The sequence below is a fragment of the Danio aesculapii genome, chromosome 9, assembly GCF_903798145.1.
Source record: "Danio aesculapii chromosome 9, fDanAes4.1, whole genome shotgun sequence".
NCBI lineage: Eukaryota > Metazoa > Chordata > Actinopteri > Cypriniformes > Danionidae > Danio > Danio aesculapii.
Genome location: NC_079443.1, coordinates 27104943 through 27121306, shown reverse-complemented (window position 1 = coordinate 27121306; position 16364 = coordinate 27104943). Strand labels below are relative to the sequence as shown.

General features: G+C 35.4%; 1 protein-coding gene across 3 annotated transcripts in view; it reads right to left on the bottom strand.

Moving 5' to 3' along the window:
* gtdc1 (glycosyltransferase-like domain containing 1) overlaps positions 1–16364 on the bottom strand; it is a 75085-nt gene that overhangs the window by 2453 nt on the left and 56268 nt on the right. For all 3 annotated transcript variants that reach the window (XM_056465752.1, XM_056465753.1, XM_056465755.1), the window contains 4 exons: positions 12267–12376; positions 8915–9059; positions 2025–2095; positions 1608–1699 (listed from right to left, as the gene is read on the bottom strand). In XM_056465752.1, coding sequence (XP_056321727.1) covers positions 1608–1699; positions 2025–2095; positions 8915–9059; positions 12267–12376 — 418 coding nt within the window. The remainder of the gene's footprint in view (positions 1–1607; positions 1700–2024; positions 2096–8914; positions 9060–12266; positions 12377–16364) is intronic.

The following is a 16364-nucleotide window of genomic DNA, read 5'->3' as shown; positions in this document are numbered from 1 at the left end:
TAAAATACATTTCAATGTATTTTTGCCCATCCCTGAGTACTGTTATTACCAACTGTTTGTTTGTGTCATAATGCCAGCTTCTATAGCTATTTTCATGGTGAGAAAATGTATACTGGAGTAAGATATTATGAGGTTTTTACAATTTATCTTTTGCTGTAAACTCTAAAACTACTTGATTGAACAACTTTTAAAACAATGTTAAAGGTGCACTATGTAAGTTTGACACCCAGTGGTTGAACTAGGTATTGCACTCCTGGAACAAAACAAGGCAGGTTGCCAGATTGAGGACAGGAGCAAGTGATTTAAACCGTGTTCTAAACAAAAGCAACGGCTCGCAATAGAAGGAATATTCTCCATATTAAAAGGAGTTTTTGTCCTTACCAAGACCTCAAATTGATATATTAGAAACGGCTTCTATTTCTAACTATGACAGTGATCACCTCAGGTAAACCTCATGTGCTTTATGCAGTGTTAAATGCTAACAATGTGAGTTTGAATGCCATTTTACATAACATTTATTGCCATGAAAGCAGCAGCAGCAGATAGTTCACCTCAGATCTTGAAAATAAAACAAACCGGTTGAAATTGAACTCAAGAACTACATCAGTGATTCAGCATGTTCATTTAATAATGTAAAGAGTTTTAATATGTATTAATTAGATTATAAACCTTACCATTTTGTGAGTGAGTGCATATTCTGTGCTTCTGAATGGCTGTATTTACATATCTGTGGTGTTTTGTCTGGTGCAAACAGCCAATTTGCTCATCACTGTGTATCTCGTCACGAAGTGTGTTAAGGCACGCAGTTACAATGTAACCTGTTCACCTATTGTTTACATTCGTAATATTTGTATTATTTGCTAAGTAATAACCTCATGTGGAACAGAATCTCATTTCGGAGTGTACTACTGTCCATCAAAAGTCGCATTTCGGTCACGGACGCATGCTTTCAGTGCCTTTCTGAATGAATAAATGAATGAAATACGCGGTTTTCCACTAAGCGCTGAAATATAATTGGCTAAGCTTGCATTGGGCAGGTTAAATTACCAAAACAAAGACAGCGTTCCAGCACGGAAAACACATTTTCAAATCAGAATAACTTCAGCATTGTTTTTCAGATAAACAAGTATGTTCACTTGACATGTTTCATAAATATCTGCAAGCATAGTATAGTATTTTTATGCTTTAGTAGAGTCAAAAACTTACATACAGCACCTTTAAAGATCAATACAAAAACAATCCTCCCAGAATTAAAGCCGACAAAATCAAACAGAACTAAAGTGCTTTTGCAAAACGAAAACGTGGAAGGATCTTCTAGTATTGAAAACATGTGTGTCATTTTGACTGATTCTACAGCAAGAATACAGTAAACTATCTGGTTTAATTCCGACTGGAAACAGTAGTGTCTCTATTGACCAGATAACTGACAATGCATTTCAACAGCAGGTGCAAACAGAGCCTTCGATTCCAGTAAGAGGTTTAACTTGCACTGATTACTGATCATGTTTACTGGCACGTATTTGCCTTGATGAAAATGCATTCATGCACAATTCCAGAACCAAGTCTTTGTAGTCAATTTGATTTCCAAGGAAATGAGCACTGTTTACCTGAACAACATGTTGTCTGGCTAATTGGGGACGCTTGCAGAATTCCTGTAGTTTTTTGCACAGCTGTTCAGGTGTTGAATACAGATATGTTGCTACAAGAGGAAAATACATATTTGATAAGTAAGAAACCTCAAAGAGCAGATGAGATAGCAGGCACTTTCAGCATTAAAAATTCAGCTGACACCATGCTGTGTGATGCTGTACATTATTGAACTGTGGTTACATTTATTTATTTATATAAAAATGCCAGAATGGTTTATGGCAAATTCTTCCGATTGTGCTTTAAGATGAATAAGTCATTATATACAGAAGTTGAACATAACAGCTTTGCCTGTGACAATAAATCTTCTTTTGCATGTGAAATCAAGCTGCTTTTATCTTCACAGACAAATCAGGAAAATGAGAGAAGAATTTTACCAGGGAATATTTCAGGGTAGACCAAAGCCTTCGGACACAGGGGGTAACATCCACAATGCACTGCTTCTAACCTGAAAGAGAAGATTTATGTCATATGCTGTAGGGCTCAATTCCATAGTGCATCTGTACTGTATTGACCAAATATATTGAAATGACTTGGCTCCATTTCTCCAATTAGCAATTTCTGAAAGCTCCGTAGAAGTTCAGTGCTATGAGACTGACAACAAACCAAAACAGTTGCCAATGCTGAACAAAGCCATCATAAGTGGCTGGGCCATCGTTATTTTTCCAACTTACATCCAGCTAGATGAAGTTGCACCTTGCCATACCATATCAAAGCCTTTAATAGCCTTTTTAAAACACCTAATGGACTTTCACAATGCTAACTCACAGCTATGGCATAGTTCTGCACCATCTCATGCTTTTACTTTATCAAATAGTTCAATCTAGGGCAAACTTTGCTCCCAACTGATTCAACTCATTTGAACCCCTATTGCTGGCAGTGAAAATGACCGGCTGTTTAAATATTTTGTAGAATGAGTATTAATATTTAATGAGTCTATCCATCTCTCCCTTCACCATCAGATCCTCATCTCATTTCCCATGCTAAAACCATGCATATTTTAATATCCGATTAGCCCTCTGCCATTCACCGCTGAAATTTCAAGATTCTGATTGAGCAATGGGACAAATCTCCTCAAAAATTTTTTGGTGGATTTGTGAAACCTCTCATTGTCCTGAAGTTGCGCTTCAAAGCGGTTTGTATTGTTGCATATTTAATGGTCACTCATACACTGATAACCAAAAGCTGCAAGATTTGTGACAAGAAAACGAAGCACACAGTTTCCTTTGTTTTGCTTTTTTGACCACATGATCATGGAACAAATGGCACACTCTTAAAGATAAAGGTTCTTGATTGCCAGTTGATGGTTGCATAAAGAACCTTCAACACCCATGGAGCATTTTCATTCTATATAATGGGAATGTTTTTTCAGATGATTAAAATGTTCTTCAATCTATGATAAAAAAACAGCTTATTTTGGAAATCAAAAAGGTTCTTTTTTGAAACCCAATTGTGTTGGTTCTTCTTGACACCTTTATGCTTAAGACTGCACTTTACATACTTGCTTGCATTTGCCCACTTTTTTACCGTACAGTGAATCCGAAAAGTATTCATAGTGCTTTACTTTTTCCAAAATTTTTTATGTTACAGCCTTATTCCAAAATCGATTAAATTCATTTATTTCCTCAAATCTCTACACACAACACCCTATAATGACAATGTCACTTTTTTTTAATTGTTGCAAAATTATTAAAACTAAAAAAAACGAAAAATCACATGTACATAAGTATTCTCAGGCTTTGCTCAATACTTTGTTGATGCACCTTTGGCAACAATTACAGCCTTAAGTCTTTTAGAATATGATGCCACAAACTTGGCACATATGTTTTTGGGTATTTTTGCCCATTTCTCTTTGCAGTACCTCTCAAGCTCATTCAGGTTGGATGGGAAGCAACGGTGTACATCCATTTTCAGATCTCTCTAGAGATGTTTAATAGGATTTGGGTCTGGGCTCTGGCTGGGCCACTCAAGGACATTCACCAATTTGTTGTGAAGCCACTCCATTGATATTTTAGTCACAGAGAACCAGAGAATTTTGTTTCTTATGATCTGAGAGTCCTAGGTGGGGAGTGGCTTCCGTCTGGCCACTCTACCATACAGGCCTGATTGGTGGCTTGCTGGCCAGATGGTTGTCCTTCTGTAAGGTTCTCCTCTCTCCACAGAAGAACGCTGGTACTCAGACAGAGTAACCATTGGGTTATTGATCAACTCCCTGACTAAGGCCCTTCTCCCCCGATCACTCAGCTTAGATGCTCGGCCAGCTCTAGGAAGAGTCCTGGTGGTTCCAAACATCTTCCACTTATGTATGATGGAAGCCACTGTGCTCATTGTAACTTTCAGAGCAGCAGAAAATTTTCTGTAACATTCCCCAGTCTTGTGCCTCGAGACAATCCTGTCTCAGAGGTCTACAGACAATTCCTTTGTCTTCATGCTTGGTTTGTGAAATGCACTGTCAACCCTGAGACCTTATATGGACAGGTGTGTGCCTTTTCAAATCATGTCCAATCAACTGAATTTACCACAGGTGAACTCCAATTAAGCTGCTAAAACATGTCAAGAATGACCAGTGGAAACAGAATGTAACTGAGCTCAATTTAGAGCTTCACAGCAAAGGCTGTGAATAATTATGTACATGTGATTTTTCAGGTTTTTTTATTTTTAATAAATTTGCAACAAGTTCAAAAAATCTTTTTTCACATTGTCATTATGGGGTATTGTGTGTAGAATTTTGAGAAAATAAATAAATTTAATCCATTTTGGAATAAGGTTGGAATATAAAAATATGTGGAAAAAGCGAAGCACTATGAATACTTTCCGGATGCACTGTACATGTTTTGTTCTATCAACAAGTGAGTAACCGAGATCTTTGATGGTTCTTGAGATGTTTAACTTTGAAAAACTCATTTGAGTTCCCTGTATATTGATTCATCTGGTCATCAAAGCCAGCAAATGCATTCTAACACCGTCCAAAGAATTTTCTTTTTTCACCAAAGCAATACAACATGCACTTTTATTCACATCCCCTTATTCCAAGTTCCAACAAATGATAAGCCAGTTGGAGGAATCGCCCAAACCAGAACACATTGCCACGTTGCTATAATTTCTCGACAAAGGAAAAGAAAAACAACAGCACAACAGTCCCCGTCCTTGAGCAAACACCAGGCAGGGAAGGTTTAGTGTAGTATTACCTACTCCGCAACATCAACATCCCCTTCCCTGATCAAATTCACAGTGAACACAGTAAATCAAAGTCTCTCGGCTGGAGTCTATGACAGGCCGTCGTATGAAACTGATTAAGGTCAGTTCCATGTCAATGCAGTTAATGTGTGAGCGTGCAAATGCTTATCAGGCTTTTCATCTCAAATATAATTAGGCGATCATTCTGCTTGGCTGCCTTACTGTTTTTCTGGAGGGCACGGATGGGCGTCTGCTGACAATTAATCAGATTAGGCTAATTTCCACAATAACGAGGACAGAACACGGTGGAGAAAAGTCCCCTTGCGTGGCGCAGAGTTGACCAATGAGATGCGAGCGCTGACGGTCGAAAGCATTTGAGCAGGTGATTCGAGTTCTGAGATCTTCTGACCCATTTCTCATGTCATCAGATTTTTGCAGCGAAATTGATTTATTAAGTGGATGTTTTTTCAACTCCAGGCACTTTTTTGTCATAAGGTTGATTTTAATTTAAATAAACCCATTTAAAATGTATTACCTTTTTGTTGTATTAAGGTCACAAATCTTAGAAACATTTTATCATGTCTTCCTCAATTATAATATGTTTCTACTTTTCAAATGTATTATGTGCAGATTTTATTGTTTTACCCTTGTCCCACAGAATATCTAAAAGAATTACTCCACTTAGATATAAACACAGCAATAAAATGGATGTTTAAAATGTTAAAAGTGTAATTTTCATCAGAGAATGTTTGTAGATATGTGATTGAACAAATCATTGCCATTATAATCTGGTAAAAATGTTCATTATTTGTAGAAAAAAATAGACAATTGGCTTATGGTGCGCTCATTCCTCCACCTAAGAATTAATTACCCTCATTCAGCCCAATTCAAATGAGACATTCTTTTTTCTTTTCGTTGGAAGTTAAACATTATTAAGAAAGGCCGACAGCAGGTGTTTGATCAGTGTTTGAACACACACATGGCCTGAGGACATAAATGTAAAACACGCAGCTGAGGAGACTCCATATTGCTCCCCTCCACTGGACTTTGATCTAATGAAATCTAGAACAACATTGGCCGTATGCAGTAAAAGTCCCAGAGGGAACATGAGTCTAAAGCGTTACCTTACAAAGCAAAGGATGTTTCCATCAAATTGTTATCACAGCTCAGAAAATTCATAAGTACCCTCATTTATTATAATGTATATATTTAGTGTACAGAACATGGATGACTGATTCCCCCGTGCAGGATGCCCCCATGTTGAATCAGTTCTATCTCAGCCCTTGGCATTATATGGCAAACTCTTCAAAAGTCCAGCACAGGTGACTGAAGATACTGATCCAGGCAATACAGAACACATCAAGGGTGGTGTTTTCAAAGGACTCTCAGTAAAAAAGAAGTGAAACACTCCCAAAAAAGGACATGCTTCTGGGATTAAAAGCAACCTTTCTATGAAAACATGAACATTTCTGGCCTTGTTTAAGACTTTGAGAAATTTGATATTTTATACATGTTTACGGTAATCTTCACATTTTGTGTAAAAAAGTGGCATGATGGAACCCTATGAGATCTTTTAACTGCGTAGATATTGTGCTGTTTTACCTTACCCTTGACTGAAGGTTTAATCATGGACAACAGTGGTGAAACATGATGAAAACATGATAGTTCCAATCACTTGACTAATTTAGGAATAACTTAATTGAATCAAGGTATTTAGTAATGTCACCTTCATAGCAATCTACTGTAGATATAACATCTTTTCCCATAGGTGACATTAAGTAAAGATAATTTGGTTTATAACCATGGCACCGAACCAACACATACATTTTTTATCTGTTATTACGGCGTTAGATTTTGTGCCTTTCACTCCAAAAATCTTTTCATGTCATAGATGAGAAACATGCCCAGGCTACACAGGTTGGTTTCTTTTTACTATTTATAATAGGGTATAAAACATAATTCTTGTTTTATTCTATGAATAAAATAGCATTTTCAGCATTTTAGCATGGAATGAAAACTGTTTTTTTTCTTGATTTGAAAGCAGTATTTGGTGGAACAACCCTGATTTCAGTCACAGCATTTAAAACAAAAATATTAACTGTCAATTTTTTAAATAACATTTTTATCTAAAATTTGGAAGAAATGTTATTAATTCTTACAAACCTGCATCTAATAAATTCAATAATTTGGATCCAATGCATTTTTTTGCCCCACATCTGTATGTTAAGTCCTGGTAAATCAACGTTTGCCTCTTTTAATGATGTAAGTGATATCATAGAGTAGGCGATATGATGGAGAAGGTGAAAAATTGCAGTTTTGTTAGAAAAGCCACCCCAAAAAGAAAAATTTCTTCTCATTAATGTTGTGTCATCATGCTTCTGTGTAGGGAAGAGCTTCTACAGTATGTCCTTATTGGTCATAATACAGATATGACAGAACCTTTGTGAAGTGCCAAAAAAACACAATTATTACAATATTGTGTTATTTATTGATGTGTCCTAACGCCCACTGTCACAAATCACCACAATCTACTTCAAATTAACAACTGCACCAAAATTGGGCACCAAATTGATCTTGTGTACTCTGACCTGAGGTTTCCAACCCACACCCTCAAGCATATGCTCAACACTTCACCACAACTTTAAATGTGCAGTATGAAGAATTTAAATTCCAAATTGCAGTCCAAATTCACAATATTAGAGAGACTTTTTTCCACCCAGCCACTCCGATGATGACTTGATGCAAACACAGGTTGCCAGACTGGTGACACCAACACTGTAAGCTGCTCAGCTAACGTTTACAATTATAATATTTATATAATTTGCAAATTAAAAACCACCTCATGTGGATTTTTATAACTCTAAATCTGCATCTCATTTCAGAGGCTCCAACAGTGACATTTTCGGCCACGTACACTGTAAAAAATGCTGGGTTCCACTTAATCGATTTGTTTTGAGACAACATGAAGAAAATATTTATTAATTCATTTTCTTTTCCATTCCATTTTTCGTTCATTCATTTTCTTTTCGGCTTAGTCCCTTAATCTGGGGTCGCCACAGAGGGATGAACGGCCAACTTATCCAGAATATGTTTTACGCAGCGGATGCCCTTCCAGCTGCAACCCATCACTGGGAAACACCCATACACTCCCATTCACACACATACACTATGGACAATGTAGTCCACCCAATTCATCTATACTACATGTCTTTGGACATGTCTTTGGACGTGGGGGAAACCGATCCGGAGCACTCATAGGAACCCCACGAGAACACGGACATGCAAAGTCCACACAGAAATGCCAACTGACCCAGCCGAGGTTTAAACCAGCGACCTTCTTACTGTGAGCCAATCATGCAACCCACTGCACCACCGTGACGCCATAAAAGAATTAAATTAACTTAGTTAATTTAGTTTTTACAAATTTAAGCGGATTGAACAAAACAATTAAATTGTCCCACCAAAAAAAAAGTCAAGAGTTGTGTTTTTATAATTGAGTTGTCAAAGTAGTTTGAACAAACAGCAAATGTTATTTTTTGAGTGTATGCATATACTGAAAAAGCCTTCATGACTGAAATTAAATATACTGTTTCCACCAAGGCAACCAGGGGTGCCAAAATATAATTGGCTAAACTGGCTGTGGGCGGAGTTACAAAGACCAAAATGAAGACAGACATTATGAAACAGAATGCATATTCTCAAAGAAGAAGAATTGACTTTTGTTTTTTCAGGTAAAAAAATCTGTTCAGCATGTTTCATAAATATCTGCACACATATTATAGCATTTCTATGCTTTAGAAGAGATAAAAACCTGCATACAGCACCTTTAAGTGAAATCCCCCCATTTTTACAACAAAAATGGCATAAATTAAGACTTCAGTCAAATCTGTCTGCCAAACATTCGGCTTATACAATGAATTCTTTGGTAATTGACTAAAATTAAAGTCTAAATTGACTAAACCTGATACCTTTTGCTAAATTTCATAAAAGCAGCAAACAACATTTACACTAATAAACACAAATAAACCAGTGCGGTGCCTTTCTGTTTGGAGAGAACATATTTCAGTGACAGACAGCAGATGAAACTCACATTGCTACTCCGAAAAACTCGTGCTTGGCTGTGGAAACGACGACATCTGCTTGGCACAGCACTTTGAGGTAATCTTCCTTACTGGGCATGAAACCCCAGTGCTGGATGTGGTCAACCAACTGTTCTTTGGCTTCAGAAAAGATGTCTATAGTGGGAGAGAACGGAGAAAGGGACAGAGGCCTCAATATCGATGTGTAGTAATTAGTGGAGAGAGGGATGTTTAAAGTTTTGGTCATATTTTGTGTGGAGATAAAATAAGCAAGGTCGTCATAAATTTGGACATAAAACTGGAGAAGGGCACAAATAATCAATAACGTGATTCTATTAGCAAAATCAAAATAGATTAAAACCGTTTCAGCGTGATTGCCTTCCGAGCAATCGTAAACATAATTTCATAACATGAGCAACCTTTACGATCTGTTTATTCCTTTCGGTCCCGTGGCTGTTTATGCCACGATAAAAGTTCACATCTCAATATAAGAGATTGTGTTTCCTGTAAGTCTGGCTTTGGCAAGCGCTTGACTGTGCAGACGCATAAATGAAATGAACACAAACCCATAAATGCTTAAGACTGTCCGAAAGATATTAAAACATAATTGTCCACTAATGGGGAGTGTATTTTACCAATGAAAACATCGCCTGTGTGCGATAAACAGATGATCTTTGAACCTAAAACGATGCACTTAACAAATTTGTTTCAAAGTTAAACATGTAATTACATTTATTTATGACAACACAGGAGTCAAACGAATAAATAATTCTATGAAACGTAAGGAGAATACAGGAGGGAAAAAGAGGGTTTTCCTGATCATTTTTTGTGCCCCTGTGTTATAAATCTGCTGATTTCTGAGTTCCAGTCCTGTACTTGTATTTTCCTAGAGCTAGGTTTCATTTTTGATACTAGATGAGTCAACTAGACAACTACAATTTGTCATGCCTACTCAACTCATAGCAAATTTTGATTAAAGCAGACAAAACAGGACAGAACAAAAGATAAATACTTCATTTCAATGACTTTTTTTCTTCTAGTCACACATTTTGACTTTTATTAAAAAGATATATAATAAAACAGGAGCAAGGGGTGTTTCATGTGACTCCATAAGAAACTGTTGTATTGCTTTTTTTAATTTAATTTAATTTTTTTACATTAGATAAGATATAACTTCATTGTCATTACACATGTACACGTACAAGGCAATGAAATCCAGTTTAGGTCTAATCAGGACTGCAATAGCAGCAAGTGAAAGATATATGTATAAGTTGTAAAGTGCAATTATAGAAAAACTATGGGTGATTTTCCAGATGGATGTACTATGAACATTATATACAGGTTGTAATGACTATGAACAGAGATTTACAATAGATCAATATAAGTACAGGTTGCTATTAATAATCAGAAGTATGCAGATAGACATGAAAATAATTACAAATGTTTATACTACTGGTCAAATGTTAGGGTTGAGTATTTATTTTTTTAATTATTAATCTTAATTATTAAATTATTTATTATTCTGTTCATCAAGGCAACATTTATTAAATGTAAAAAATTGTTAAATTGTTAAATATTTATTATATATTTATTTATTATTTACTGTATGTAGTTTCAACTGAAATTATTACTCCAGTCATTATTGCTTTTATTACTATTACCATTAATAATAATAATAATAATAATAATAATAATAATAATAATAATAATAATAATAATAATAATAATAACAATAATAATAATAATTATTATTATTATTAATATTAGAGTGATTTCTGAAAGATCATGTGACTGAAGACTGGAGTAATGAAGCTAAAAATTACATCTTTAAAATCACTGGAATATATTATTAAATTAAATTATGACCAACAATAACAGGTCACAATTTGTACTGTATTTGTGTCACAGCAAGAAGGTTGCTGGTTCAAGCCTGAGCAGGGTGAGTTGGCATTTCTGTGTGGAGTTTGCATGTTCTCCCAGTGTTCACGTTCCTCCGGGTGCTTCGGTTTCCCCCACAGTCCAAAGACATGTGGTACAGGTGAATTGAATAAGCTAAATTGTCCGTAATGTATGTGTGTGAATAAATGTGTATGGATGTTTCCCAGTGATGGCTTTATTACTACTTAAGTATAATCTTATTCTACAAATCTATATCCAATACCTAAGCTCAACTACTACAGTACCTTATTAACTATTAATATGCAGCGAATTAGTAGTTTGAGATAAGTCTTAGTTAAGAGTTTACAGTTGAAATTCAAATTATTAGCCCCCCTTTGATTTTTTTTTCTTTTTTAAATATTTCCCAAATGACGTTTAACAGAGCAAGGAAATTTTCACAGTATGTCTGATGATATTTTTTCTTCTGGAGAAAGTTTTATTTGTTTTATTTTGGCTAGAATAAAAATAGTTTTAAATTTTTTAAAAACCATTTTAAGGTCAAAATTATTAGCCCCTTTAAGCTATATTTTTAGTTGTGATAGTTTACAGAACAAACCATTGTTATACAATAACTTGTCTAGTTGCTCTAACCTGCCTAGTTAACCTAATTAACCTAGTTAAGCCTTTAAATGTCATTTTAAGCTGTATAGAAGTGTCTTGAAAAATATTATTTACTGTCATCATGGCAAAGATAAAATAAATCAGTTATTAAAAATGAGTTATTAAAACTATTATGTTTAGAAATGTGCTGAAAAAAATCTATCCATTAAACAGAAATTTTAATAATTAATATTTTATATTAATTTTATATACCTAATAATTCAGGGGGTTTAATAATACTGACATCAACTGTAACATTACTTAAGTTTGTTAATATAAGTGAATGCAAAATAATAAAAATGTATACATATGTAATTACATTTTTAAGCTTTACATAAAAATCTGTAAATTTATTGTGATTGTCCAGTAATCTTTAAAGAATAAATCTATCCAAAGTGAGAATTTCGTCAGCATTTATGCACCCTCATGTCATTCCAAATCTCTATGACAAACCAGTATTTTTTTTAAATATAATACAACATATTTTGAAGAAAGTTGATAATCAGTTTCCTATTGCATTGTATTTTTTAATAAATGCATTAAAAGTCAATTACAACTAAAACATTTTCGATAAAAAACTTGTAAAGTAGTTTAACCTCAGGAAAAAATACAAAATTTGCACTTTTTTGTTGGTACATTTTTCCAAATAATACTGGGTAGCAGCCAGTAAATACATATGCATTACCTACATAAGCAAGCAAGACAACAATCAGATTTAGGTAAAGAGAACTTGTTTTGAAAGATGTGCTTTATAAAAGCAAGCAATAGCACACAATAATTGCTCAATTATATCCCCGTGCCTAATCCCCACAGCACATGATGTACCTGGAACGTCAGCGAAGGTCTCTCCCAGGACAGAAACTTCAAAGCTCAGCTGTCGGTCTTTGAGTTTCAGTAAGGTCTGGAAGAACAGCTGTGGGTCTTTGTCATGTTCCCTTGAGCCAAAAAGACACAGAGAAACAAAACACTGACTTTTTCACAGTGGGAAACAATAACATAATTACAAATTAATTAATTGCAGCAAAGTAACAAAAATATTATGAAAAGGGAAGGAAAAAAGTCCAGAAAATAAAACTCAGCTCCTATCATATTAAAGATAACATTTAATTATAAAGCAGACCATTTTAGCCACACTGCTCTAAAAATGAAGGAATCGCAAGCCATTTTTGTACGACGGATGCACAGTATGCATGTCATATCACACAAAAGAAAAGATTAAGCACTGAAAATTTTGAAACAAGGAAAAACAATTAAAATTTGTATAAGAAAAAAATAAAGACCACATAAAAACTATTGGATTCTGAAATTCTAGTTGTATTTTTTTCTTATCCTATACCAATAACATTTCTTTAAAACCAAATAAGGTTTGCCATGACAACTCTCAGAGAGCTTTAGTATAGTAAGAAATAAGTATATGGCAATGTTGATGTGTTTGGTCTTGGTGGAATAGATCTGCTACGCTGCTGCTGCTTAGATTATTATGGCAAAGCAAGTACCGAGACTTGCTTTGCAACCTGAGAATATAAAACACAGGTGCTGGAAACAGAATATATACAGTTGAAGTCTGAATTATTAGCCCCCCTGAATTACTAGCCCCTCTGTTTATTTTTTTCCCCAATTTCTGTTTAACGGAGAGAATATTTTTTCAACACATTTCTAAACATAATAGTTTAATAACTCATTTCTAATAACTGATTTATTTTATCTTTGCCATGATGACAGTAAATAACATCTTTCTAGAAAAATTTCAAGACACTTATTTACAGCTTAAAGTGACAAAGGCTTTACTAGGTTAATTAGTTTAACTAGGCAGGTTAGGGTAATTAGGCAAGCCATTGTATAATGATGGTTTGTTCTGTAGACTATGCAAAAATATATAGCTTAAAGGGGCTAATAATTTTGACCTTAAAATGGTTTAAAAAAAATTTTAAACAGTTTTTATTCTAGCCGAAATAAAACAAATAAGACTTTCTTCAGAAGAAAGATATTATCAGACATACTGTGAAAATTTCCTTGCTCTGTTAAGCATAATTTGGGAAATATTTAAAAAAGAAAAAAAAAAATTGAAGGGGGCTAATAATTCTGACTTCAACTATATGTAAACCCTCATAGGAGATCTAAACAGATCTATTTGAAAATTGAAAGAAATGCAATCAGTATATATATATATATATATATATATATATATATATATATATATATATATATATATATATATATATATATATATATATATACATACATATACATACATATACATATACACACACACACACACACATACACTTTTTTTAGGTACACCTGTCCAACTGCTAATGCCAATTTTCTAATCAGCCAATCACATGGCAGCATCTCTATGCATTTATGTGGCATGGTTGTTGGTGCCAGACAGGCTGGTCTGAGAATTTCATAAACTGCTAATCTACGGGATTTTCACGCAAAACCAGCTCTAGGGTTTACAAAGAATGGTCAGAAAAAGAGATTATATCCAGTGAGCGGCAGAACGGATGGGCTACAGTAGCAGAAGACCACACAAGGTGCCACTCCTGTCAGCTATTTAAGTCAGGCTACAATTCGCACAGGCTCACCAAAATTAGACAAATGTATATAGAATCGAATAAATCCTCATCCTACATACACTCTCAATAATAAAGGTACACAAGCTGTCAGCGGGATGGTAACTTTTCGAAAGGTACACATTTGTACCTAAAAAGTCCATATTAATACCTCAAGGGTACATATTAGTACCTAAAAAGTACAAAAGTGTTCCTTTTAAAATGTTTTGGTACAATTATACATTTGAGGTACCAGTATGGACCCTTCAGGTACAAATGTGTACCTTTTAAAAAGCTATCACCCCAGTGACAGCTCGTGTACCGTTATTTCTGAGAGTTTAACACAAATCCCATTTCTTTTTTTCTTCTTTTTCAAATGACCTTCCAACTGTTCTGTTCACCCATGTGTCTAATGTTATTGTGGTAATGACAAAAAAACAACAACTAAGAAACGGTGCAAATCTGTGACATAATGAAACAAGCTCTGGTGAAATTTCAGTGTTTGACATTTTCAATTTCGATTTCTCAGAAATGTGTAAACAAATGGAAATGTTAATACAATTATTTACACTTGAGGTGCGTGGTATGAGTTTCTGAAAGTTGCTCTTTGAATCCCAGCTCGTATACCTTAATTACACATGTGAAGCGGAGACCACATGTTCTGTCACTGTGATCCAGCCAGGACTCTGATTGCTGGTGCACTTCCATTAAACTACTGAGCTCAGCCAAGAGATCTGGTGAGCAGCTTCACAGAGATCACTGGCCACGCTTCGTTACCTCAAAAATAGTTCACTCTGAAGTGCGCCTTCAAATCCAAGGCACACTTTACAGGTTTTAAGAAGATTAAACGAGGAGTACTTCAAAGAATTTCATTAAACGCCATTTCAGTTTTATTTTGTACTATGAGAAGCTCAGGGAGTGCTCTTGATCAATTGAAAAATAATAAACTAAAATAAAAATAAACTGAAATAAAATAAAATAAAATAAAACCATTGATCAGAAAGTAAAGTAAATTAAATTGAACTGAATTAAATTGAATTAAATTAAATTAAATATTAAAATGTCTACTATGGAGTTGGCCAGAAAAATTTCAGGCAGCAGTCACACACACATCTGTTTTGCTATCCTGGTGTGGACTCTCTAAAGACATGATGTTTCTACTGTAGAGACTTTATATTCTATCCACTAAACCAAACACTCAAAGAAAACATTTTGCATTTTAACATTATCAAAATACTTAATTCTGTATGATTTATAACCATGTTGATGTATAATTATTTGCATGAACTAGATTTTGTCTTCAACTGGCCTCAAAACTGTTAAACATCTCATCTTACATACATATATATACACACATACATATATATATACATATATATTCGAGTCCTGATCGGGAGGTAATGTCACGTAATTGGATCTGGACATCCCTATTTCAAAGTTTTTCACAGGACCTTTAAGAAGTTCATTAGGAAACCAAAATGTTCACTGCTGTATCAAAAAGCACCCTTTTGGCACCTTCATTTTGAAGAGTGCGGCCCTATTCTGAAGTCAATAACACATCTGATGAAGAAGCTTTTCCTCTGAACATACCGGCCCTCAACAAACGTCTCTGAAATCCTTCTCTTTAGCCCAAACTGTGCGTTGAAGGCCTTTGAAAACCCTGACAGTAGAGTGGTGATCCATGCGGCTCATCCTCTCGATAAAGCGGAGGTATGTTAGTGAACAACGGCCTTACAGAGCTCATACACGTCGCACAAAAGAGGCTTTGACAAATCTCTGAGCTCGTCGACACTGGCGTTCTGTACGCCGTCTGAGAAAGAGCTCGCCTCACAAAAAATATGACGACGTTGAAGGTCAAAAACAATTACCGGGGCAGAAGCGCTTTGACAAAAGACACCTCCCACTTGGGTGGAATCTCCTTAGATGAGGTATTAGTGAGGGCTTATTTCCTCTCATTTCCGGTTCTTTTATGTTGCCTTTTCCCCCATGGCTCGACGTTGATTCCCTCATTAATTTTGCAGCCTCTTTGATTCGCTACATTGTGGATGTGATTGCTACCTCCTCCGGTCTAAGACTGGTTGACCTGCGGGGAGGTGACATGGCGACTGCAGGGATGCCTATTACCCGGCCTGTCAGTCTAGTGACTAAAACAGCCTTCACGAGCCCATGATGCCTTATTTCCTACTGACAGCATAGCGGAGGGTTAATTAATATGTCAGTTATGTTATGCGGGGATTGCTGGGGCTCAACGTGCCACTCACGCTAAAAGTGGAAGAGTGGAAGAGAGACCCGCACAAACACACGTAAACATGAGTTCACTGGAGGCTGGTCTGTGAGGTCTCTGTCATTAGCGCAGATTAATAAACCT